The sequence below is a fragment of the Mustela nigripes genome, chromosome 1, assembly GCF_022355385.1.
Source record: "Mustela nigripes isolate SB6536 chromosome 1, MUSNIG.SB6536, whole genome shotgun sequence".
NCBI lineage: Eukaryota > Metazoa > Chordata > Mammalia > Carnivora > Mustelidae > Mustela > Mustela nigripes.
The window spans coordinates 262,064,974-262,089,901 of record NC_081557.1 but is presented as its reverse complement, the minus strand read 5'-3'; the positions used below and the strand labels follow the sequence as shown (position 1 = coordinate 262,089,901).

General features: G+C 38.9%; 1 protein-coding gene across 5 annotated transcripts in view; it reads right to left on the bottom strand.

The window, feature by feature from the left end:
- MTHFD2L (methylenetetrahydrofolate dehydrogenase (NADP+ dependent) 2 like) overlaps positions 1–24,928 on the bottom strand; it is a 128,596-nt gene that overhangs the window by 36,327 nt on the left and 67,341 nt on the right. Inside the window, exon 7 of one of the 5 annotated variants that reach the window (XM_059385238.1) lies at positions 1,897–2,078. The exons of the other annotated variants lie outside the window; for them this stretch is intronic. Coding sequence (XP_059241221.1) covers positions 2,035–2,078 — 44 coding nt within the window. The 3' untranslated portion in view covers positions 1,897–2,034. Of the gene's footprint in view, positions 1–1,896; positions 2,079–24,928 lie in introns of those variants that run through there. 5 annotated transcript variants of the gene reach the window in all.

The window sequence follows — 24,928 nt, the reverse complement described above, 5'->3', positions numbered from 1 at the left end:
GAATCCCTGATTTGTGGAATTTGATCATTTCTGTGGTATAAAAACTCTTCTATGGCATAAATACCCCTACCATAGGACCTCAAGATGGCAAGCGACATCAACTGAACATGGAATTAGAAAGAGATGCTCAGAATTAACCTTCACAGGGTTGATGATTGTAGGAAGGTCCAGGACACCACTCTTCCTAATAGACCGCCAAGACAGTATCTTCCCACAACTCTGTAACCATAAGCTTAGATAGTTTTATCAATGGATTGTTTGGGTATTTAGGGAGAGCCAAAATTCAACAATAGTGGAGATCCACGAAGATCTCATCAGTAACCACTCTTGGCCATGATTCAAGATCTCAACTCAGAAACTATGGGTACTTCTGTGGCCTCTTGAGCCTCTTGCTGGGATAGGGAACTACTGGTCTCCCTGGAATGATGAGGTAAGTCTTTTACTGAGTCTGAACTTTGGTTTCTTTTATTAAAGCTCCCCAAATGCTGAACTTATTTTGTCTCCAAGAGTAAGGAACCCTTTTTAAGAATCCTTTGATTACTTAATCAGTTAAAAATATTTTATCCTTAGTAGAGATCAGTCTCACTACTTAAAATGAAATTTGCCTATGTCCCTGTCATTTTTGTTGTATCTCTACATGGGAGAAGTTCACAGGGAGGAGATGTGAGTAACCTGGATAAATCCATTCTTCAAATCAGCTCTAAGAACTGAGAAATTCAGAGAGTGTCTTCTGAACTTTGGGAAATCCTGTGGAAGAACTGTGCCTCAGGTCACTAAGTTAAATTTCATGAGGACATTCTTCATAAAACAAGAACCTTGTTTTGTTTGTGCAATTTCCCCAAACCTTTGTGTTGGGGGAGAACCGCAAATTGGTCAGGTTTGCAACTGGAGAGGGGCCAGCCATTAGATGTGGGGGAGTGAGGTACAAGGTGTACAAATAGCACTTTCAACTGACCAGCCCCAGACTCTCCTGGATTTGCCTCACTCTAAAACCAACACCATTCTCCCCTCTGATACAGACTCCTGCTTCTGACATGCATTTATACTATATCCCAAATCCTTACTACCTCTTTCTAGATGGCATCATTTCACCAAGGATAAATGAAAACTATAACAGCCATTCTAAAGAAATTTTGAGGTGAACAAAAGTGTTCGTTGGAGAGGTTTTTTAGGACCTAAAGGAATAAAATTCCATCCATCCAGTGGTCTGCATTTTTTAATGTTTTTGCAGAAGTACTCAAAGGTATTCAGATTCTGTAACTGTTCCCTTAAAAGATGTTTTGGCCATGGCAAACAAAAGATAAAAACCTAAAAAAGGTCTGTCTTCTAGATTCCTCCAAATTTCAACACAACCCTAACAAGCTTCATCCTATTATTCCTCTTCCCTCAGCTATTTCCGCCATTTCCTTCCGAGTTGTTCTTTTAGCTCCTGGCTGGCCAGAACCCCGCAAAGTTAAATCCCCCACAGTACACGGAAAACTGCTTTGGTTTTAAGATCTAGTCTTGTTCTGAGCTGAAAGCCAGTGTTAAAGATTTTCCGATACCTGGAAAAGTTTTGTTTTCCAAAATAAGCTAAAAGTTAGACTTAAACTAATAGAGAATTGACTGTTTCTTAGAACATTCATCCTCCTAGTTAAAAATCCCAGTGGGTGAGGATAGAGATTCATTCAGAATTTTAGAGCCAGAAATAGAATGTCCGTTTCCTTTCCATATAGCAGCAAGCTCAAATTCGATTTTGTCTTTGTGCCTCCCAAGGCAATATGTTTTGCTTTTAGATCTCTATTTTGTTTTCTTTCCTGTCCCTTTAGTGCATAATAATCAATACTTATTTGCGTTCTTCTTAAGATATCAACACTATACCTACCTGGGTCATTACGCCCAGAGTTTACCAAGGCACTTCGCACTTTTCCCAAGCCCTCAGTTAGGGCCTATAGAATCCCAGGAATTCTACGCTTTCATTCAGATGATGATTCAGGGCAGAACACCCATTTCAGAAGATAGGAATCAGAAGCTGAATTTGAAGTTTCTAACAGTTCAAAGTGCTTTTATGTTATGCTGGTCCAGCAGCAGATATCTTCCTGAAGTACATACGACAGAAGAAACATTACAAGTTTAATAAACTAGCTATTAGATTTTACAGAAGCATTTGCTGTTGCAAACTCCTACCTTAATATTTAATAGTTTTCAAAACTCTTATCAGTTGTCCAAGTTCCTGATAAAACACTTCAATTCTATATTCTGGGATATTCAGTAACATATGAAATTTAATTGCCATATACTTATGATATCATCATTAAAAAATTCCAGCTTACAAATATAATTATATACTAAAGCCCAAGGCAGGTTTACAGAGGAAGGCTTGTGTGTTTTTTCCCCAAGCCAATTAATCCATCTATGAATTTATTTCTGAGAGAAAAAAAGACATATTATTAAAACATTTTCAGAAATAATTGGGATAATTATTTTAGGGTAAACTTTTCTCATCAGAAAATTTAATAAGAGGATTTCTGACATGTCTAAGATTTCTCTCTTGTGGGTGGAAATCTCTGATTGGTAAGTAGGCTAACCCTTGGGCCAGCTACACTGAATCACGCTACTTCAAAAGCTATGAATTTCTTACTAGGTGACTCCAAATCTATTGTTGTGTGAATCTTTATATGACATATGTGAAATAAATCACCAGTGTTTTCTTTGTAAAATATAATGAATAAACGTAAGACCTTAAAAACAATGCCACCATGGGGTGCCTGGGTGCCTCACTCAGTTAAGCATCAGACTTTGGTTCAGGTCATGATCTCAGGGTCCTGCATAGGTCTCGTTGCTCAGTGGGGCATCTGCTTGTGCCTCTGCTCCCCTCCTTGTATTCTGTCTGTCTGTCTCTCTCTCTCTCTCTCTCTCTAATAAATAAATAAAATTAAAAAACAAACAAACAAAAACAAAAACAATGCCAACACCTAAAGCACACACAGAGCACAGTAAGTACAGCCTAGGTGCTAAGTTTACCCTGATATGAAAGAGTAACCATTACCCCTTGAGCAAATATGAGGCTATATCCTTACTCCTCTTAGTGAGAACTCCAACTGAGTATTTTCAGATGCCTATTTGACGATCTCAGAATTGAGTTCACATGAATCAAAAAAAAAAAAAAAAAATCCTTCCCCTATGAATCCTCCTATCACAGTCATCTTTAAGTCTTTATGAAATGGTTCAGTCAAGACATCCTGATAAAACGAAGCACCATATTTACACATCAATTTAATTAGTAGAGTTCAAAGGGCTGTACAAACATTATCTAATTAAACTTCACAACAATTCAGTGAAGCAAGAGAAGGTTTACCCATTATCCTCATTCACAGAAGAGAGATTCTGAGGTGCTGAGAGGCTAAATGATTTCTTAGTTTCACAATGATGAGTCAGAGGGGAGGCTGGGAACAAAACCAGAATTCTTGTTCAGATATAAAAGTAACACCATGGAAATGCTTATTCAGGTGGATTACTCCTTCAGCTGGAAGTTGTCCTACTACATAAATAACAAGAGTAATTGCAGTGGTATTTGTTTGAATGTATATGTTTCTTTCTAGATTAGAAAAACTTTCTTCAGCATTATTTGTTTTGGAGACAGTCCTGTGATGGCTAAGTGTATCCCAGCTAAGCAGAACCTATACTTCAGTGTCTTCCCCAAAAGTCCCCCTGTTATTTCTAGGAATCCTCAAGAAGCATTTATAAACTAATGAGTCAGTGGCAATGACTACAGAGCATATCTTCTTTTTCTCGGGCTCCTTTGGTTCCTATCAGGTATTTGTTTGGCAACTCTGTGTATCATTAGAAAATATTGTCCATACCAAGGAGGATCTCTGGATGCCTCCAATACTTCTAATCTTTGGGGTGTCAGAAGGGTGCCAGGCTCCTTACAGAGGAGGAGGGCCAGCTAAGGGCCAGCGGGGTCCTGCTCTGTGCCGTATTTCATCATTTAGGAGTATGGAATCCCCTTGTTCTCAGAAGTTCACAGGCTCACTATCAACTTCTGACTTGAATCTTTCCTCTGCAAATTCCAGGGACCTTGCGGGGGCTGGATGCATGCTTCTCTTTTCTTCCTCTCATCAACCAACTTTGTTCCTTTCCAATAGACTTTGGTGGATCTTAGGCATCAGTAGAGGTTGGAGGTCAGTGGGGTCATAGGCAAGGGTCTGTATTACTAACCACTATGCTAAATACAGAGTATTAAAGTTAAGTGGAATGGGCTTCAAACATTTTTTAACCCTTTCTTTAAAGGAAAAATATTTGGGGTACCTGGGTGGTTCAGTTGGTTGGGCATCTGCCTTTGGCTCAGGTCATGATCCCAGGGTCCTGGGACTGAGTCCTGCATCGGGCTCCCTGTTCTATGGGACTGCTTCTGTGCCTCTCTCTCTGTCTCTCATGAGTAAATAAATAAAATCTTAAAAAAAAAAAAGGAGAAATGTTTACCAAGCTCAATATGTAACATGATCAAAGCAAGGAGAGATGTACTAGCTGCAAAGCGAAGATGGGGTTGGGTGGTGGGTGCTCTACTGCCAGCCAACAGTGCCTTAGGTTCCCCAAAGTCAAATTTGGAAACAAGTGAGCCCCAATTTCTCTGCTTTAAGGATGCAGCTCCTAAAGGTCAGATAGTCTAGATAATGCATACAAATGAGACCTAGTAATCAGGAAACACAAACCATTTTTTGATAACCCCTATAACTCCCTTTGTCTATAGTCCTAGACCTTCCCTTCACCCACCTCCTTGTGTGCTGATCTCAGACTATTGGTAACCAATATTGTGGCTGGACTGGCCCTTGTGGTTTTTATGATGACTGTAAAACAGCATTAGCAATAAACCACCAGGGAACTCTGAGAAAAAAAAAAGTTTATTTATATGACTGGGATATTATTTATAAACCAAGGAGCACCCAGTGAGGTCACTGGTAGGGAGTGAGTGCATGGGCCTGAGTGCATGGGATTCTGCTTTTATTGCAGTTCAGGGTGGGAATTTAAGGTACAAGAAGACAAAACTCAAGCAGCCCAAATGCTCAGTTATCAAAACCAACCAAGAGCTCTAAAACAAAGAAGTCTGACAGGGAGAGGTGGCCTGACTCTTCATCTAGCAGCTGGAGAGGTGTTTACTGGAGATAACCATCTTTGAAATGAATGCCTCTTTGAAGTGGATGCCCCAGCAACCAAAGCTCTGAGGCCTAACTTATTAGGCACTCCTATTACAAAAAGGAAAGCCAGCCGTCAGGGCTTACACTACACACACCTCCTTTTAAGCCTTCTAGCAGGGGCTGAGACCCTCTGTGCTTACTGATTCAGAGGAATGATCCAGACAAGTAAGAGAGAACAGAGAAAAAGCACTTACTCCCTGGCTCCTGGATTTCAAAAGACCAACACTTAGGAAAGACAGAGGTACTCAAGCTAGAAAACGGAAGGGCTAAATATAAAGTCAGGAGACTGGAAGAGGTGGTGAGAGCTTAGACTTGAGAGGTTCCCAGGGAGGGGTTGCTAGGCAATGCGCCTTTGGCTGTGTCTTGGAGAGCTGGCAAAAAACCCAGTATTGGTTTGAGATGTTCAAAAACAAAGGGATATTTTCCTCATCGTCTGGGTGGAGACTGAGAAGGTGTCATGGCCCCAAATAATTAAGTGGATGTAAGAAGAGCCTAAGCAGATGCCTCAGATACCTTCTTAGAGTTTCGTGTCACACAGGGATAAAGCCACTGGAAACAAAAGGGCCAGCACATCGGCAGACAGTTGGCCAAGGACCTAATGAGATGAAGGATATCTCACGGGGTGCCAGGTTGGGAACTAAATAGGAATTTATAACAGTGGGAACTAAATGCCCCACCAGGCCGGGGTACTTATACACACCCTCAGGGAAGGTGGAAGGAGAGTCCAGATAGATGAAACTCAAGTTTCTACCACTTTGAATTAAAATCTCAAAGATATTAATGAAAAAGTCAATCAAGACTGGGGGTCGGGGAAGGGGAGGCTAACGGATGTTTAAGGATACAATGGTCTAGATAACTGGTCACCAAACACCTGAAATACTTTCTAGAATTAAGTCAGATCTACGACTACCAGAACCTCAAGCACAGATAATGGACTTCCATCTTTCAAGGTTAAGGTATGTTGGAAAGACAATTTAACAGTGTGATGCTTCTTAAAAGAAAAGAAAATAATAAAGCCTCCGCATGTGCAAATTGGGTGAACTGCATTTCTTCTTCATTGACCACACAAGACCATAAATCTTGTCTGGATTTCTACTAGACAAGGACTGCTCTAGAAATCTTGCTGCTAGACAAACCTCAATAAAGATAAGAATAAACTTGACAGGTTGTACGATGTATCCCATTACGATTTTACTGACCTGTATATCTAGGATAATCCATGACGAAAATCCTAGCCCTGGCAAGTTTTAAGTGCTTTGTCTGCCTCCTCTGTTTCTTGGTCAATATCTAAGACTCCAGTTCAAATCTCAGGCTGTACGTTTAAAACCTGGGTAACTGTGGAGAAATGCCTATTTCAGTCTCGGTTTCTTTACCTATATATCTAGGATAATAACATCATAAACATGGCCAGAGAAGTAAATGAAATGATGTATATAAAGTGCTTAGCACATTGCCTGGCATCTATAAAATAGCCGATACTTGCTCAAGATATGCCAGAGTCATTCACGTATTACCTTGGAGAAAAAAACTGGAAGAAGAGAAAGATACTGTACCTGCGTACATTCTCATTCTGTTACAATGTATCGATAGAGGAGGCAGTGAGTTAGATGGGAGCTAGAGTCAAGGACGGCGACAAACACAGGCAGCACAACGTCACAACTCAGAAGCCTGGGAGCACTTCACCCAGACTACGGGGCTTCTAAGACCCCACCACATCCTGGCCTTGTAGCTTCCAAGACCCTGGGCTAATAGATCAAGAGCCACAGGGGCAGAACACGTGTTCTCTTCTTTCACCTCTGCCCCAAGGTAACCCCCACACTCATTATAACACATTTGCTCTGAGGTTTTAGCACCCCCCCCCACCACCAAGGGCGAAGGCTGCCATGACGGTTCTGGTACAAACCTTGTAGGATCAAAAACTTCCCTTCCCAACCTGCGGGAGGATGGCCCCAAATGACTGGAAGCAGCCTTCATTAGAGACTAGCTATCCATGACCCAAGACACCCCCCCGTCACAAAAAAGTTAAGGATTCCTGTGGCCTCAGGGCACTGCTCCCACTGGGCTGCCAGCTCTCCCATCTTGAGCATGTATTGTCCTTCACAGATGGCTTTGTGCTCACTACTTTCCTTTTGGCTGTCTTTTTGTGAGCACAAATCCTCATGTAGATCCTTCCTGTGGAAATCGAGGAGCTGAAACCCCCATTCACACAACGCAGTTCGCTCCCACTGGTTATTTTTCAAACTGTGAGTTGTGACCCACTAATGAGTCCTAAAATAATCCAGTGGCAACCAGCATTTTCTTTTTAAAGGAATAGCACAGCAGGACGTAGCATGACATAAATCAAAGAGCAAGACACATAGTGAAAAATCTTCGCAAAAATCGGTCTTACTTTATGCATGTATATGTAAGTATACATTAAGTCAAGAAATGTATGATACGTTGCATTAAAGGCCCTGATTCTTTATGCCCATTCCACCTGTAGTCAAACTCCTTACCATGTGACTTTGCACTTCCTTTATTTTAGGAGATGTCTTTTTTCCATGCTTTCAACCTGAACCTAGAGGTGGTAATCAATCTGGCCAATAGAATAAGGCAGAAACGACAATATGCCAGTTCAAAACCTCCCCTCAAAAGGTCGTCTTCTTTCTCCTTGCCCTTTGGCAACCCCCAATCATGATGAGGTCCCGTCGGGGCCTGTGTGCAGGTCCCAGGTGAAGGAGATGCACAAGGTACAGCTACAGTGCATCAGCCAAGCCCAGAGCGGAGTAGAGCCCCCAGCAGACTCAGAGACACATCCGTAAGCCAGTTGACTTACAAATACACAAATGAATCAATCTGAGATCAGCTCAGCCTAGCCCGGTGGTTCGATCTCCCAGCAAACCAGCAAACCAGACTTGTGAGTTATAATAATGACTGTTATTTTAAGCCAAGAGTTTTGGCATGGTTCACAGTACTACCGCACAAAGCAAAACAAACAAATTGGCCATAACTAAAGTACTTGAAAGACGCAGGTTAGAAATGGACATATATTCTACCAGTTACAATGGGCACTGATTCCAGCGGATCCCTAACATCTCCATGTACGATAGTATGAAAGGTCTTCTACTATTCCTTCAAATCACTGTACATCAGGACTTCTCATTTATGCTGTTATATAACAATCACCTCCTTTTTGTTTCTGGAAATTTAAAAAACATAGACAAGTAACATAGAAAGGTACATAAATAACAAAGAAATAACACAGAAAGTAAAGAAAAAAAATCCTCCCCACACCGCCACCAGTCAGAGTCAACAAGTATCAACATTTGGCATATTTATTGCAAATATTTTTTTCTTAAGTTTATACTTTCTTGCCCTTTAAAATATTAAAACTGTAGGGCTAGGTAAAGTATCACTCAAACTTAATCTCCATTCTCATCCTCTTGTAGACTGCTCTGTATTCTCCCAATCTTCTAACCTTTTTCTCATTCTTTTGTCTACATGTATGTGCTCATGCATATCAACTATACGTGAAACATTGAGGGGTTTTTAGAACACAGGGATGGAACAGGAGGCACATGCTAGATGTCGGTTACTGGTAATATTCTACTTCTTGGCAAGGGTTAAGTACCTAGGTATTCATGAAGATATTATTATATTGACCATATATTTTGCAAACCTGCTAAACTGATTCATGAATTCTAGCAGTTCTTTTGTATAGTCCACCAGATTTTCAGATAATCATGTTGTCTGAAAATAAAGACCATTTTACTTCTTTCTTCCCAACCTGGATACATTCTATCACTTTGCTTACCCAGTTACACTGGATAGAACTTTCAGTACAATGTAAGATGAAGTACTAGGAGCGTGGTCTTGGTCCCGTTCCTGATCTTAGGGGGTGAAGTATGATGTCAGCTGTAAGGTTTTCATAAATGCTATTTGTCAGGTTGAAGGAGTCCCTTTCTCACTCTGCAGATAGTTTTTGATGAACTGATGGTGGAATGATGGACTTGGTCAAATGTGGTTTCTGGGACTATCGAGATTTTTTTTTAATTATTTTTATTTTTATTTGATTTTAGTATGTTAAAATTCTGAATTACATGGATTAATTTTCTAAAGTTACACCTATCTTGCATTCCTTTGATAAACTCCATTTGGTCATGATGCATTATCCTTTCACTATATTAAATTTGGAAAAGTTTGTCAGAATATTTGCATGTATAGTCACAAGAGATAGCGGTTTATTGTTTTCTTATTTTTAAGATTTTATTTATTTGAGAGAGAGAACACGAGTGGGGTGAAAAGAGAGACAGACGGAGAGGGAGAAGCATACTTCAAGATGAGCAGGGAACCTCATTGTGGAGCTTGATCCCAGGACCCTAAGATCACGACCTAAGCCAAAAGCAGATGCCACCCAGGTGCCCATAAAAGTTTTCTATTCTTGTAATATCTTAGTCTAGTTTTGGTATCAGAGCAATTCTGGCCAGCTGGAAAGTGTTCCTTCTTTTTCAGTTTTTCTGTAAGAATTGGTGTAGAACTGGCTTACAGTTCTTCCTTAAATGCTAGGTAAAAGTCACCAGTAAAGCCATTCAGACATCGAGATTTCTTTGTGGGAGGAACCTTATAAATGTAATTCCTTTAATAGATAGAGGGCTATTTACGTTCTAGATTTCTTCTTCTGTGAGCTTTGGTATTTCATGTCCTTCAAAAACTTCATCCAGTTCATCTAACTTGTTAAATTTATTGGCATAAATTTTTTCATCATACTTCTTTATTACCCTTTGAACATCTGAAGAATGTATAATTATATTCACACTCTCATTCTTGATATTGGTAATTTGTGTTCTCTGGTTTTTTGTTTTTTTTTTTTTTTCCCCTAATCAGTCTGGCTATAAGTATGTCAAGTACATACCTTTTCTACATATTCTGCCCAAAGCCTTGTGAATCTTGAGTTTTTCTGGTCTGGATAGTAAAAATTAGGCACTATTTGTGGCACTGTGTAGATGCTGGGCACTGTTATCTCTATTCCCTTCAGGTGCTTCTTTCTCTGCCATGGATAGTTCCCTCGTGTATGTGCACTCTGAGTACTCAAGAGCTTCCTCTCCCCATCTGAAGTCTCTCTGTGTAGCCTCTCCTCTCCCCTATTGTGTCCTGTGAATTTCAGCCATTATGGTCTTCCCAGACTCACAGCTCATTCTCCTCAGCTCAGAAAGCCCATTCTGCTTTGCTGGGGTCACCCCATCCCACGGCACTGTCAAACCAGTCAAATGGGACAATCAGCTCCAGCATACCTTCCCTTGAGAGCTGAGGGCTCCTCAAGCTCACTGGCCCTAACCACTAAGTTGTATTCTCCTAAGACTTGCAGGGTCATGGGATGCCTGGCCAAGAAATAAAAGCACAATTTTCACATTCCCCAGTGCATTCAGATGGAAATTAGTAATATAATCCGGTGCCACTCCAACAGGAGACCTAGGAGAAGAGCCAGGCTGGGTCTACCATGAATCCCACATGAGATGGCACTCGTATTTGTGCTGCACAAAGTTCCTTTCTCCTACCACATCAGGCTGTAACATCATGCCTACCTCAACAATACACATGTTTTAGTGGGAAAACGGTTCTCCTCCATATCTCACTTCTGCATTAGTAGGTTGGTTCAGTGGTAAATATGTGAGACCTTTTGTTTTCATAATAAATAAAATTTAAAAATGTATTTATACATACTGGATATAATGAAAACATTTTTGTCCCAATATAATGCTTGTATTTTAACTGTTTTGTGTTTTTTTTTTTTTTGTTGTTTTGTTTTGTTTTCTGTTTTTAACTTTAATGGGGACCTTGTTGGTAGGTTTTTAAAATTTGATATGCTAGGGGCACCTGGGTGGCTCAGTTGGTTGAGCTCCCACTCATGATTTCGGCTCAGGTCATGATCTCAGGGCTGTGAGATTAAGCCCAGCATAGGGCTCCATGCTGACCATGGAGGCTACTTAAGATTCTCTCCCCTCTCCTGCTGCCCTCTCCCTCCCACCTCCCACCCCCCGCTCATAGCTCCCTCTAAAATAATAAATAAATTTGATGTGTTGGATTGTGTCAATTTTTTTTTATTGATTTTTCACTTGTGTTTGTATCTTTGTGTTTGTATCTTTTCTAAGAAAGCTTTACTTACTCCAAATTCAGGAAGATATTTTTATATTAAATTCTCCAATAATTTAAATTTTATTTATTTTTACTGTATTCTCTTTATTCCATCTGTAATTAATTTTTATGTATGGTGTGAGGTAGAACTCTAACTGGAGTTTTTCTTTTTCTTAAATGCTAAGTCAATTGTTCTAACACTATATACTGAATTGTTATTTCCTTCAATGTTTAATGACAACACCTCATTTCATACATACATATGTGTGCATTTCTAGGTCTTTAAATTTCCTCTTCCCTTCTCTCTCTTTCTTCTCTTCCCAGAAATCAGTTTGTATAAGACACAATTATTTATTATTTAAAGAATTAATAGAAATTATCTCAAAACCATCTATCACTTATATTTTTTAAATATGAAGAACCCTACCATTTCGATTTATTTTATATTTAATATATTTATCAGATTTCCTACTTCCTGGGTCACATTTGGTCATTTTTTCCCCTTAGGTTTAAAAATATTATCTAGGTTTTAAAATTCAGTGGCATAAATTTATTTATACAATTTTTTATTGTAAAATATTTCACAATCTCATGGTTACATGCAATTAAAATTTTTCTGATGTTACCTTTTGTGCCATCTTTTTTTTTTTTTCCCTTTCCCCCCACTCCCTAAATTTGCTCCTAATGGCAACATATCTTCATGAAAATTTTGGTGTATTCTAATACAAATTGTACATTTATTTTAGTCAGTCTTCCTCTATCATTATTAGACCCAGCTTTCAGGCTCCACTAATTGTCAATTGACTGCTCTATTGTTTTAATAGGACCTTGGGGAATAAATTGCTCTGCAGTCTGAATCAGTTAGATTTAAGCTTCTTTACAGGTATAGTTTTTGAGGCTAGTCTTTTGTTCCACTCCCTGCAGGTGTCTTAGCTCATTTTTCCTTGTTTCTCTCTGTTAAATATACAGCTGACCTGTGGTTTTAGCATGTTGTTCTCAAGGGCTCTAAGCCCCCTCTTAATTGTCTACCACCAAAATCTCCATTATTTCTAAAAGTGCCTTTAGGCTTGAACTTCCCTCCAATCTCTCCAAATAAAGTCTTTGCCTTAGAAAGAGCTCCATTGTTCTTACAGCCTGTCTGTCCCCCTAGGCAAAAACTCCGAGCCATTTCTCCAGGCCTGAGTGTGGGGGACAGTGGTCCATAGCTTTAATGAGTTTCAAAGGAGAGCCAGACACTCTGAAGGTCTCAACTGATGTGGTTTTCTTTGTCTCATACTTGTACTCACCCTTCACAATCTTTCTTCACACAGATCCTATAGTATTATTGATTGAAAATTTTATCTCCAACTTACTGACCATGTCAAATTGAATTACTAATGTTATTTTATACAGTCTCTACTCAGACAGACATATATTTTTGGGGGAGAGCTCACCTTCACATCTTGCCTTCTACACTACTGTTTTAGGGACTCATTCTAGAGGAGATAAACATTCTGAGTCCTTATGAATCTGGAAATTTCTTTGTTTCATCATCACTTCTGAGTGATAGTTTGGCTAGGTATGAACTTATAAATTAAGAGGTTTTTTCCCTCAAATTTTTGAAGACATTACCCCTTTGACCTCTGGCATCCAAAACCATTGATAAGTAATCAGTCTTCACTCTGATCTTTGTTCATTTGCAGATACTTTCTTTTACCCTTATCAATGTTAGGATTGTTAATGTTCTGAAGTTTTAATGTTATGTGTCTAAATATAACTATTTTGCTTAATATTTCTCATCACAGAGAATTTTTTTTAAATCCATATCTCTCTTTAGTTTTATAAAATTATCAGTGATCCTTCTTTAAGGTGCTGTCTATAGTATGCTTACTATCCTCTTCTGGAAGAGTTTCTTAAATTATCATCCATATCCCAAGGCATTTTTTCTAGTTCTTTATATCTTTTGTTTTGAATTCTGAGATAACTTCATTTTATTATTCCAGTGGGTTTATTCTTCTGCTATGCTCGCTGCTATTCAGTTTGTTTTTAAAGTTTTATTTTTTAGTTGCAATACCTATATTTTTTATGACTAATGTTTCTAATTACTTAGTTTTCATAATTATCTGTTCCTGTGGTATAACCCTGTATTCTTATTTTTAAACTTTCATTCTTCTCTCATGGCTGTAATCTCTTATCTTGTTAATGGCATCAAGAGTGCTTACATTGAAGTCCTTTTCTGATCGTACTAGTATGTCTGTTTTCTTCACGGTCAGCTTTTTTTTTTTCCTTTTTTTCTCACTGTCAGCTTTTCTGTTTACCAGGTTTGTTGTTTATCCTTTATTGTCATTTTTAAAAAAATTTTTATTTTTTATAAACATATATTTTTATCCCCAGGGGTACAGGTCTGTGAATTGCCAGGTTTACACACTTCACAGCACTCACCAAAGCACATACCCTCCCCAATGTTCATAACCCCACCCCCCTTCTCCCAACCCCCCCCCCAGCAACCCTCAGTTTGTTTTGTGAGATTAAGAGTCACTTATGGTTTGTCTCCCTCCCAATCCCATCTTGTTTCATTGATTCTTCTCCTACCCACTTAAGCCCCCATGTTGCATCACCACTACCTCTTATCAGGGAGATCATATGATAGTTGTCTTTCTCTGCTTGACTTATTTCACTAAGCATGATACGCTCTAGTTTCATCCATGTTGTCGCAAATGGCAAGATTTCATTTCTTTTGATGGCTTTGTGAAGTTCCTATATACTCATTTTCCACAGGGTATCTCCTACGAGGGCATCCTGATCTCTTACAGTAAGTTTGTGGGGGCCTCTGCAGAGGTTGCACTGGGAGTCTGGCTCCTCTGCAAGCCTGGCATGAAGGGCTGCATTCCTCACAGTTCCATTTCCAGACTTGCCCCTGCTAGGTTCCAGCTCCAGACTCCCATAACTATTTAAGCTGTGCTGCAAGAGCCCCAAGCTAAATGGCAGGAGATACTGCTGTCCTTGGTTCAGCCGGGAATGGAAAGCCGGTAGCATCTTTCTCAGCACCCAATTTTACACAGGTTGTACAGATGTGGCTTCGAGCTACTACACAACTTGTGTGGGCATAAAGATGCCAGCACCTTTTTCCAAGCATTCACCTGGGTCCCAGTGCTTTCCTGTCTATATACTGTCTTCACAGCTCAGACTGCTCTGAACTTTATTTGTTCCCCCCATTGTTTTTTCCTTTTAAGGAAATATTCTTACTCCAGTCTACAGAGATCTCTTTCTTGTTTCCTAGAACAACCATATTTATTAATTTTTAAAAAAGATTTTATTTACTTATTTGAGAGACAGAGAGTGAGAGAGAGCATGAGAGGGGAGAAGGTCAGAGGGAGAAGCAGACTCCCTACAGAGATGGGAGCCCGATAAGGGACTTGATCCTGGGACTCCAGGATCATGACCTGAGCCAAAGGTAGTCACCTAACCAACTGAGCCACCCAGGCACCCGATGTTTATTAATATTAAAAATGATTTGCTCTGATATCTGAATTTATAGCAGATAGAATAAGCTATGTTTCAGCATGTGTAGAACTCACCATTATTGGCCAGAAATCATACAAATATTTTCTTTATATAAAATGTTCTTTTTATCAGAAATATAGACAGTGCATGTGATATATAACATTTATCATAAAATATGCAGAAATATAATTTTCTCATACTTATAGAAACAGAAACATCCTATCTAATGGGGTAATAGGTTTTAAAGACTTTGAAAATTGCTCTTGAAGGTACCATGTTGGAGAACAATCTACTGTCTCTCAGTGAATCCAAAATGGCTGGTTTTCTCTCCATTACTTGGTCAGATTAGTTTCTCTGGTTGATACCAGAGGTGGTAGCTGGCTCAGTTTAAGGGCCATGCTGAATGAAAAATAAATCCTACCTTTCACCTCCAGGCACCCACACTACAGCATGATGCCTGAGTTCAAGAGTCATGTAAAACCAGAGACTGTCTGAAGATAGAGCATATTCATATTTCTATTCTGTGCTCTCTCTTGGGCATACCTAATTAAATAGAATGTCAAGTAACATAGCCTGCATTATTTATTTATTTGTTTGTTTGTTTGTTTATTTATTTATTTTTAAAGATTTTATTTATTTATCAGAGAGAGAGGGGGAGAGAGCAAGCACAGGCAGACAGAATGGCAGGCAGAGGCAGAGGGAGAAGCAGGCTCCCCGCTGAGCAAGGAGCCTGATGTGGGACTCGATCCCAGGACGCTGGGATCATGACCTGAGCCGAAGGCAGCTGCTTAACCAACTGAGCCACCCAGGAGTCCCTAGCCTGCATTATTTAAAATGCTATTTCTCACTCTTGTTTTATGCTCTTACTGTTGCTTTAAAAATTTACCTAGGTTAAGTGCAAGTACTGTGCAGTTCACAATATCAGATACTATGATATATTAATGATCTCATGTATTTTGAAGGAAATATTTGAGCATTTACCATAGGATGTCAATGGCCACGGTTTCAACCATTAGAGCAGAGTGTAAGCTGTGGTGATTGAGCAGCTTAGGAATTTAAGCACTCCCCCCAAATATCTGACTGATACTCAAGAAAGCGCTTTTTCACATAGCAGCACCTAAACAATTTTCACACAACTGAAATCAAAGCCAAGAAAACAACCTACAATAAAAAATCTACAGAAAGTTCTAAACAGCGAGGGCACTGAATTAAAGTCAGGAATTCTTAGTTCTAGGTACACAATGACTAGGAGTGTGATCCAAGATAAATCATATGGCTATTTGGACATCACATATAAAGTCAAAGTTATAGAAATCTACTCCCTAAGAATACTTCAAATATAAATATTTCATAAAATATTCACTAACTTTTCCCAACACACAATACACTTAATGCATCTGTCTATTCTTCTCCTTAACAGGTACTTACTGAAGGTTTATTATGCGTTATGCTCTGTCTGGGTATTGATAATGCAAAAATTAAGAAGAATGCATGGTCTGTTTTTAGGAGTTCATGATCAAATAGGAGAGTCAGACAACTATAACAGAATACGGCCCTGTGATATAGAAATGTGTAGGATGAAGAGAGTACTCCATCAGGGAGGGCACACCTAACCTGCCTTGTGGTGGTGAAGGCTTGTCTTCCAGATGACTGTGATGATTCTTAGATGCCTTGAAATGTATAGGGTAAATGGGTAAGAAAAGCTGTTCTAAGCACAGGAACTCAACTCTGCAAAGAAATATGGACTTCAATTAACTGCATAGGTTTAAGGAAACTGAAAAGAGTTTGAGATTATTAGTCTAGGATGCATATTGAGGGCAACAGCGGGAGATGCATCAGGAGTCTGAATACAACCACCAAATCATAAAGAAAATATTTTATATCCCACTGTGCACTTAGGAGAAAACAAAGGCCAATTCTCATTCAATTGATCACATTACAGTTCCAATACATTCCATATTTACAAAAGACTTATTCCTCCTTTGAAAAAAATTAGAAATAGCTTAGTTTCATGTGATATTCAATTCTTGGAAAAAAATTAAGGCTGGGTGTTGGCAATGATCTGGCGGGATGGGCAAGACAGAAGTCCCTGTGAGGAGGACTGAGGAGTCTCTGAAGGGAAACTCACCCAGGTCTGCACATTAGAATCACCTGGGGAGCTCTGAATACTCTCATTGGTTAGGCTGCATCCCAGGTCAACTAAGTCTGAACTTCAGTGGGTGGGACACTAGGCATCAGCATTTTGAAGCTCCTCAGTTGATTCAAATGTGTAGCCAAGGTCGAGATCCTGCTCTAATGAAAGAAGTCAGGTGTATGTAATGAGCTTACACTAGCATAGTATTTATTGTTAGGGGAGAGAGAGTCTAAGCAGATCATAGTGATCTTAACTTGGATTGGGCTCTACATTCTCCCATATTCAGGATCACTAGAGAGGCACAAGTCATAAATAAACCATGGCAAGGGGTCTTTCCTTAAAAATTCTAGAGCATGTTCTGTGACCCTCGAAGAGAGAATACCACGAAGGTGTATTCTTTCCCATTTTGCAGTAGAACGTCCTGCAGTTCTGTTGAGGGTTCCAGCACACCTAGGATGGGGTGTGTAGTTAAGAGACTGTGTCTGGCCATGGTGGCAGCAGAGGAAAATGGTGCCAATTTCCTCTTGGCAGGAAACATGGAACCTGATACTCACATGAATGTGTCGTTGGGAGAAGGTGCTGGAGAACATTATGTGAAAACTGACTGGATGTGGTCGGTAGTACAAAAACCTATGAGAGACTCAAAAATAATAACCTAAGTGTGAGGCATAATTAAAAAAGAATTCCACATGGAATCTCTAAAGCTTTAGCGCTGCAAGGAAAATATCCACATGGGAATGTTTTCATTACTTCAAGAGCTATTTGATGAATAGCCACTACGTGCCAGGTACTACAGTAGGTGACGGAGATAAAGTAATGGACAAGACGGACAACAATCTCTTTCCTAACAGAGCCCACATTTTCATAGAGAAGATAGCTAATAAAAAAATAGATACATAATACAATGTCTGATAATGGTAAATGCCAGAAAGAAAAATAAATGGTTGCTATTTTTAGATAGGTCTCTCTCTAATCATATGCCATTTGAATAGAGACATGAATGAAAAAGATTGTTCCTATGCAAATGAGTGGTTTAAGAAACATTTTGGTTTCAAGACCACCTTTTTTTTTCTTAAAAATTATTGAAGACTCAAAGAGCTTTGCTTATGCAATTTATATCCATTGATTACCTTATTAAGCAATTAAAACTGACAGATTGTTAAATATCTATTTAATTCTTTGGAAAAATAATAAAAAATCTATTACATGTTAAAATAAAAATGCAACTTAATTAAAATAACTATTCTAAAGCAAAAAAAAATTGTGAGAAGAAAGGCACTGTTTTACAATTTTGATAATCTGTTAATGTTCAGCTTAGTAGAAGACAGCTGGATTCTCAAATCTGCTTCTGTATCCAGCATCACACATATATGTACACCAAAACTTGACAAGCAATAATTTCTCAAAGATTAGTTACAATGTGGAATTTGAAGCCATTTCGATGGCCTTTCCATATTTTGTAATATTCTAGTCCAATATTGGTCTATCTGGAGTTTTGAATGGATTTGGTGACATCACATATTGCTTATTTGGAAAACATCTCTTCATTAAGTTATGCAGATGTTCCAAATGCTACCACCTATCATTATACAATTAAAAAAATCGTATCTGTTAATATCACCATTGATCTCCTGAGAAAAAAACAGAAGTTAGTACTGGGAAGCTGTCAAGCTTACAGAGGAAACATTGCTTTTGCAAAATTCGAAGTTTGATTGAAATCAAACTATAGCCTAACATGGAAGGCTAGTACATGCTACCACAACTCACCCACACGCCTTTTGTACCTACTACCAGTCTTTGCTTTGATATGTTCCTTCCCACTGACAAAAGCAGATCATTGAGCACTAATTCATTTCCTTCAAAGCCAGCAGAAGGATCTGACTCTACCAGGAGACACGACATCCCCCCCCATCCATCTTTCTGTCTAAAGATAATACCACTTCCCTGCAGACTGGAAAGACTGTGATAAATATAACGAATGATCTCACTCTTCACCTGAGACCCCACCCCCCACAAATAGGGAGTGGCCTTGAACTTATAATCACATAACAACCGTTGAAACAAATAGTAACAAGAAGATTGTTCTGTCACACCTATCAACGAACTGAACGGTTTTACTTCTAATTTTGGTCCTCCATAAAGCATAAAAACAGTATTACTGAACAATGATTAAGGCCAAACCTCATAGAGTCTCCTGCCATAGAAAAGCTCAGTGTGTAAGCCAAAATCAGGAAAGAAGGGGCACTTTGAGGGAATGAAGAAAGTTCTCTGTTTTCTTGGGGTAAAGTTTAGTGGGTGGCTCTGTTATCTTGCCTACAGCTTTGTTTTGGGAGAATTTATAACACGCTTTGCAACCTAAGAACCAAACAAAAAATAAGGGCAACACATTCATATTCATTTTGGAAACATCAAAAATATTCAGAACATGGAACTCTGAAGAGGCCTGAGATAAAAGCAGGGAAATTACAGGAATAGTTTTCTGATTATTTTTTTAAATGCTCATTAAAAGCCAATAAAATGACACTAAATACCAAAAAAGGTCCAGTACATATTTTTAAAAAATGAACGGAATCCACAAAAATAGGTTTGAGAAAGCTTTCAGACTCCTGATAGAGTCTGTGTCCTGCCATCAAGACCCTCTCCACATGGTCTAACAGGAGTGTAAGGAGGCGGCCCACTGACATTTCCAAGTTTGAGGGTCACTGATGGACAGAACCCCTGTCTTTGGGGAATTCAAACGTGCTGTGTGGAACAGACTTGTAAAATGGAAATGCACTGTTGTAAACATATACCAGATATATACAAGATGCCTAGTGAAAAATGGTCAAGAGAAAGAAAACTGCAAAGGTCTTTCTTGCTGATTATTTACAAACCCTTGAAAAGCATATGTCAAGCAAACAGCCACTTCCTCTGGGAGATCACAGGGGCCCCGAACCAATCCTGACAGGTCCCTCTCTCTGTATGCATCTGTGGCCCTGCACTTCCTCACCAATTTTCAAATTCTGCCATTACATTTGCATGTTGCTACATGATTAATAGCTATTTAGACCATAAGCTCCACGAAGGTCGAAACTAAGTAAATCTTACAGTACAATCATTGCTTAACCCAGTTCCTGACCTACCAGGTGCTCAATAAAAGTGTGAGGTCGATAAATTGAGGGAGGTGGTGTGCAGCTTTAGACCAGCTTGATGCGTCAATCCTTAGAGGTGGCCCCTTAATCTAACTGGGAGAAAGACAAAAGGAAGGGTTCCATATGAAAATAGGAGACTTATCAAGGCTTCTGCTCTGTGTATTTGAACTTGGTGAAGAGGAGTTAATACAAGAAGTCAACTAAATCCAGTTTGGTAATCACATATTGGAAATCTTCAGATAACAAGTAAATGCTTACGATTCTGAATAATGAATCTGAAATATTTTTTGTGAGATAAGTCTCTTTTTTTCTTGCTAGTGCAGAAGAGAGAGCCTCCAAGAGAACAGAGAAACCTGAGCAGTTCCTCTCATTTGTGCCTTATAATGTGACTGGCTTGGCCAGCACTGCAGGGCCGCTGGGAAGGAACAAGAAGGTTTGAGACAGCCCTACATGCCTCTGTAGGTCTTGGGAGTGTCTGACCTGGCTGCAGAAGCAAGGATAGCAGGAGGAGACAAGAAGTGAGCAGTGATTCTAGGAGTTCCAAATCCCAAATCCCAGGGGGAAGCTTGGATACATACCAGTTATTCCAACCCATGTGGCAGGACAGGACTGAGTACAGCCTGAGTAATTCTTCACATGGGAAAACAGAACGATAGCGGCAAGTCTACATTGGGAATGCGGAGTTAACCCGTCGGGTAGGCAGCTTTGCCATTTGGTCTGCACAAGCATGCCGTCTGACTCACTGGGAAGCACTGGGGCTCTGGAGACAAACAGATCTCCACCTTGACAACGACGAATTGTGCGATCTCACACTAATAGTAAGACTATATCCCACATTTACAAAAATAAACACAAGAACATTTCCTAGGTTTGCTGTAAAAGTAAAATTCAATAGAGGAAGGCAAAGAGCATGGTGATTGGCATATGGTAGCATTTCATGAATGATGACTGCCTCTGGCTTCTTAGTTTGCTAAATAAAATTTCAAACCCAATAGGAATCCTGCAAGTGACTTTCTTTCTGTGTAACTAAAATGCCTGTCTTTTTGTAGCAAATACTTCAAATCTTTTCTTTTTCCAAAAAAAAAAAAAAAAATCAAGATATAATTAATTTTCACAAGTAAATGTCATTGTTAATCTCCTTTTGGCAATTTTAGCAATTGAATTTAGTTTATGAATATCTTTAGCTATTACCGTAAGGTGAAAAACAAATGTGGCTGAAAGATCACATATAAATGAACTAAAATTGACCTGATTTTTCCTGTTTTAGCCACTACTGTTATGTGACTATGATCTCCAGCTAGTTCCAGGAAACCAATGTCATAATTAGTGAATCATTGTTTTTTTGTCTCTTTGAGGGTTGGGGGGGGAAGTTCTCCTTTCTTTATGTAATTGTTCTAGGATTAGCAGGGTACCAACTAGTCTCCACCTAGAGTTTATAGACCAGAATCCTTAATGAGACACACTTGATGATAAGAAAATATTTAGTGAATATGCAAAAATAAACAATAGGTTAAAAAATCTGGATTTGATTTATAAATTAAATCTTTGGCCATTAGAGTCATACAAAAATTTTTTTTTAAGTTTTTCCAATTGAAACCACGTATTTTGCTAGAAACAAATATGGGTCTATGACCAAAAACAATGAATATGAAGGGATAATTTTGCCTTTTCTGAAACAGATTATTAATTTCTCAAGAATGTCAGCATCACGCATGAGAGTATGCTTTTCATCATGGCCACACATTATGAAAGGGACATACATGGCAGACTGTGTTTTAGAAAAGCAGAACTGGAATAAAGATAAAGTGATACCCTACTTGGCAGGGGAAAATGCCAAGTATTGTTTTTTTTTGCCATTTGAATACACGAATATGAAATGTGATTTACTGGCAGAGAGTTATAGAATTGTAGTCACAACTCTTCAAGATTTGCAAATTTAAACTCATGCTAGTTTTTTTCTTCCTCCAATATATTCCTTTGGTTCTATTAAAAAGTGTTATTAATAAAATGCGGAGTGTGACCAACATAACTATCAAGTCTCGAGAAACAGTTGTGCCGTACGCATCTACTATATAAGGCTAGTAACCTTGCTGACCTCCTAGGGATGCTGTGAGATTTGAATAAGACAGTGTTTCAGAAATGCTTAATAAATATTTGTCATGATAATTATTAAAATAAATATGAACATTGGTGTGTGTGGCTGGCTCAGTTGGTGGAACACATGACTCTTGATCTTAGGGTTATAAGTTCAAGCCCCACATTGGTATACTTTTTGGGTGAGATTACTTGAAATCTTAAAAAAATAATTAAAATAAATATTAGGAATAATGATATTTAAATAAATAAAATAATGAAATGCCTATATTGAAAGTTCTATTCAAAGATTATTTTAAATCTGTTTGATAATCACTACATTAGAAAAATCATACTCAGAAATGAGAATGTGTTAATTATTTAATGTTATAGAAAAAAATGTTAATATCCCTGTACATGCTTTTTAAGAGACATCAAGAACTAGCTAGTGCTGGAGATACATTTGAAAGTAAATAGGTTTTCCTTACATTTAAAATATTTGTGTAAGGGGGAAAAAAAAGAATGTGCTCCTATTTCTTACAAAGCTTGTTACAGTTCAAATACGGATTTGCCCTTAGCTGACTGAAGCAGAAGGAGGCATTCATGACACGTGTATAGCCCCTGGAGCGTGAAGCAAGAAGAGCTTCAGCAACAGGTAGTGTTCCAGACAGCAGGGCAAAGGTGGAGGTCAGGAGCTCAAAGGAGAGCAAGTAGAGATTTCCCTTTCCTATCTCTTTCCCTCATACTCCACCCCTGCTCCATCCTCTTGGTGCTAACTGAAATCTAGATGATTTATTTCTACTATATTTTTGAAAATGAACAGAAGAGCCACAATTACCCTCAGTTTTAGCATCAGTAGGTCTTTCCATTTCCCATCTCTCTTTTTTAAAATAAGCTTTACTGAGATGTAATTTATTCCCATACAATTCATCTAGTCACATTTCTTTTCATTTCTGCTTTTCTCCCAAGAAGAGCCATTTTTTTTATTATGTTCAGCCACTGTGTAGTACATCATTAGTTTTTGATATACTATTCAATGATTCACTAGTTGCATATAACACCCAGTGCTTACCACGACCTGTGCCCTCCTTAATACCCATCACCTTGTTACCCCATCTGCCCACACCCCTCCCCTCTGAAACCCTCAGTTTGTTTCCTAGCGTCCATAGTTTCTCACGGTTCGTCTCCCCCTCTGATTTCTCTGCTTCAGTTTTCCCTTCCTTCCCCTATGGTCCTCCATGCTATTGTTTATGTTCCACATATAAGTGAAAACATACAGCAATTGTCCTTCTCAGCTTGACTTATTTCACTCAGCATAATCCCCTCCAGTTCTATCCATGTCGATGCAAATGGTGAGTATTCATCCTTTCTGATGACTGAGTAATATTCCATTGTACTTATGAACCACATCTTTATCCATTCATCTATTGAAGGGCATCCTGGCTCCTTCCACGATTTGGTTATTGTGGACATTGCTGCTATGAACATTGGGGTGCACGTGCCCTTTCTTTTCACTACATCTGTATCTGTGGGGTAAATACCCAGTAGTGCAATTGCTGGGTCATAGGGTAGCTCTATTCATAGGGTAGCTCCATACTGTTCTCCAGAGTGGCTATATTAGCTTGCATTCTCACGAACAGTGTAAGAGGGCTCCCCTTTCTGCACATACTTGCCAACATTTGTTGTTTCCTATTGTGTTAATTTTTGCCATTCTAACAGGTGTAAGGTAGTATCTGACGGTGGTTTTGATTTGTATTTCTCTGAAGACTAGTGATGTTGAGCATTGTTTCATGTATCTGTTAGCCATTTGTATGTCTTCTTTGGAGAAGTGTCTGTTCATGTCTTCTGCCCATTTCTGACTGGGTTATGTGTTTTTTGGGTGTGGAGTTTGAGAAGTTCTTTATAGATCCTGGATATCAGCCCTTTATCTGTAATGTCATTTGCAAATATATTCTCCGATTCCATGGGTTGCCTCTTAGTCTTGCTGACTGTTTCTTTTGCTGTGCAGAAGCATTTTATCTTGATGAAGTCCCAAAACTTCGCTTTTACTTTTGTTTCCTTTGCCTTTGGAGACATGTCTTGAAAGAAGTTGCTGTGGCTGATGTCGAAGAAGTTACTGCCTGTGTTCTCCTCCAGGATTTTAATGGATTTCTGTCTGACAATGAGGTCTTTCATACATTTTGAGTTTAACTTTGTGTATGGTGTAAGATGAAACCAGATAAGACTCCGAATCACCAAGGGAATGTTGAAAAAGAAAAACAAAGCTGGGGGCATCATGTTGCCTGACTTCAAGTTCTATTACAAAGCTGTAATCATCAAGACAATATGCTACTGGCACAAAAAACAGACACATAGATTAATGGAACAGAATAAAGACTCCCTCAACTCTATGGTCAACTAATCTTTGACAAACCAGGAAAAAATATCCAACGGAAAAAAGAACAGCCATTTAATTAGCATATGTGGCGCCTGGTAGGAAATGAACCATTTCAGTTTAGTAAACATCTCCCACGCTCCTTCACTTCTCTGTCGTTAAAAAGTCAACAGCCTCAGAAGACAAATGGACAGAAGGCAAAATCTTTCCAGGAACAGGGAATGAGTCATCTTAATATTTTTTATTTTATTTCATAATTATAAAATAAATATCTCTTGGAGGATTTACTTGGAGAATTCAGAGGAAGATGAAGAAGGAATCAACATTTATCTATCATCTATTATGCATTAGCCAGAAGTAACTACTCCTCTCAAGTTGTATTTTTTTCTTCCCTCTTTGTTTTTCTGTTTGTCAATGAGTGTGTGTGTGTGCATGCATGTGCACC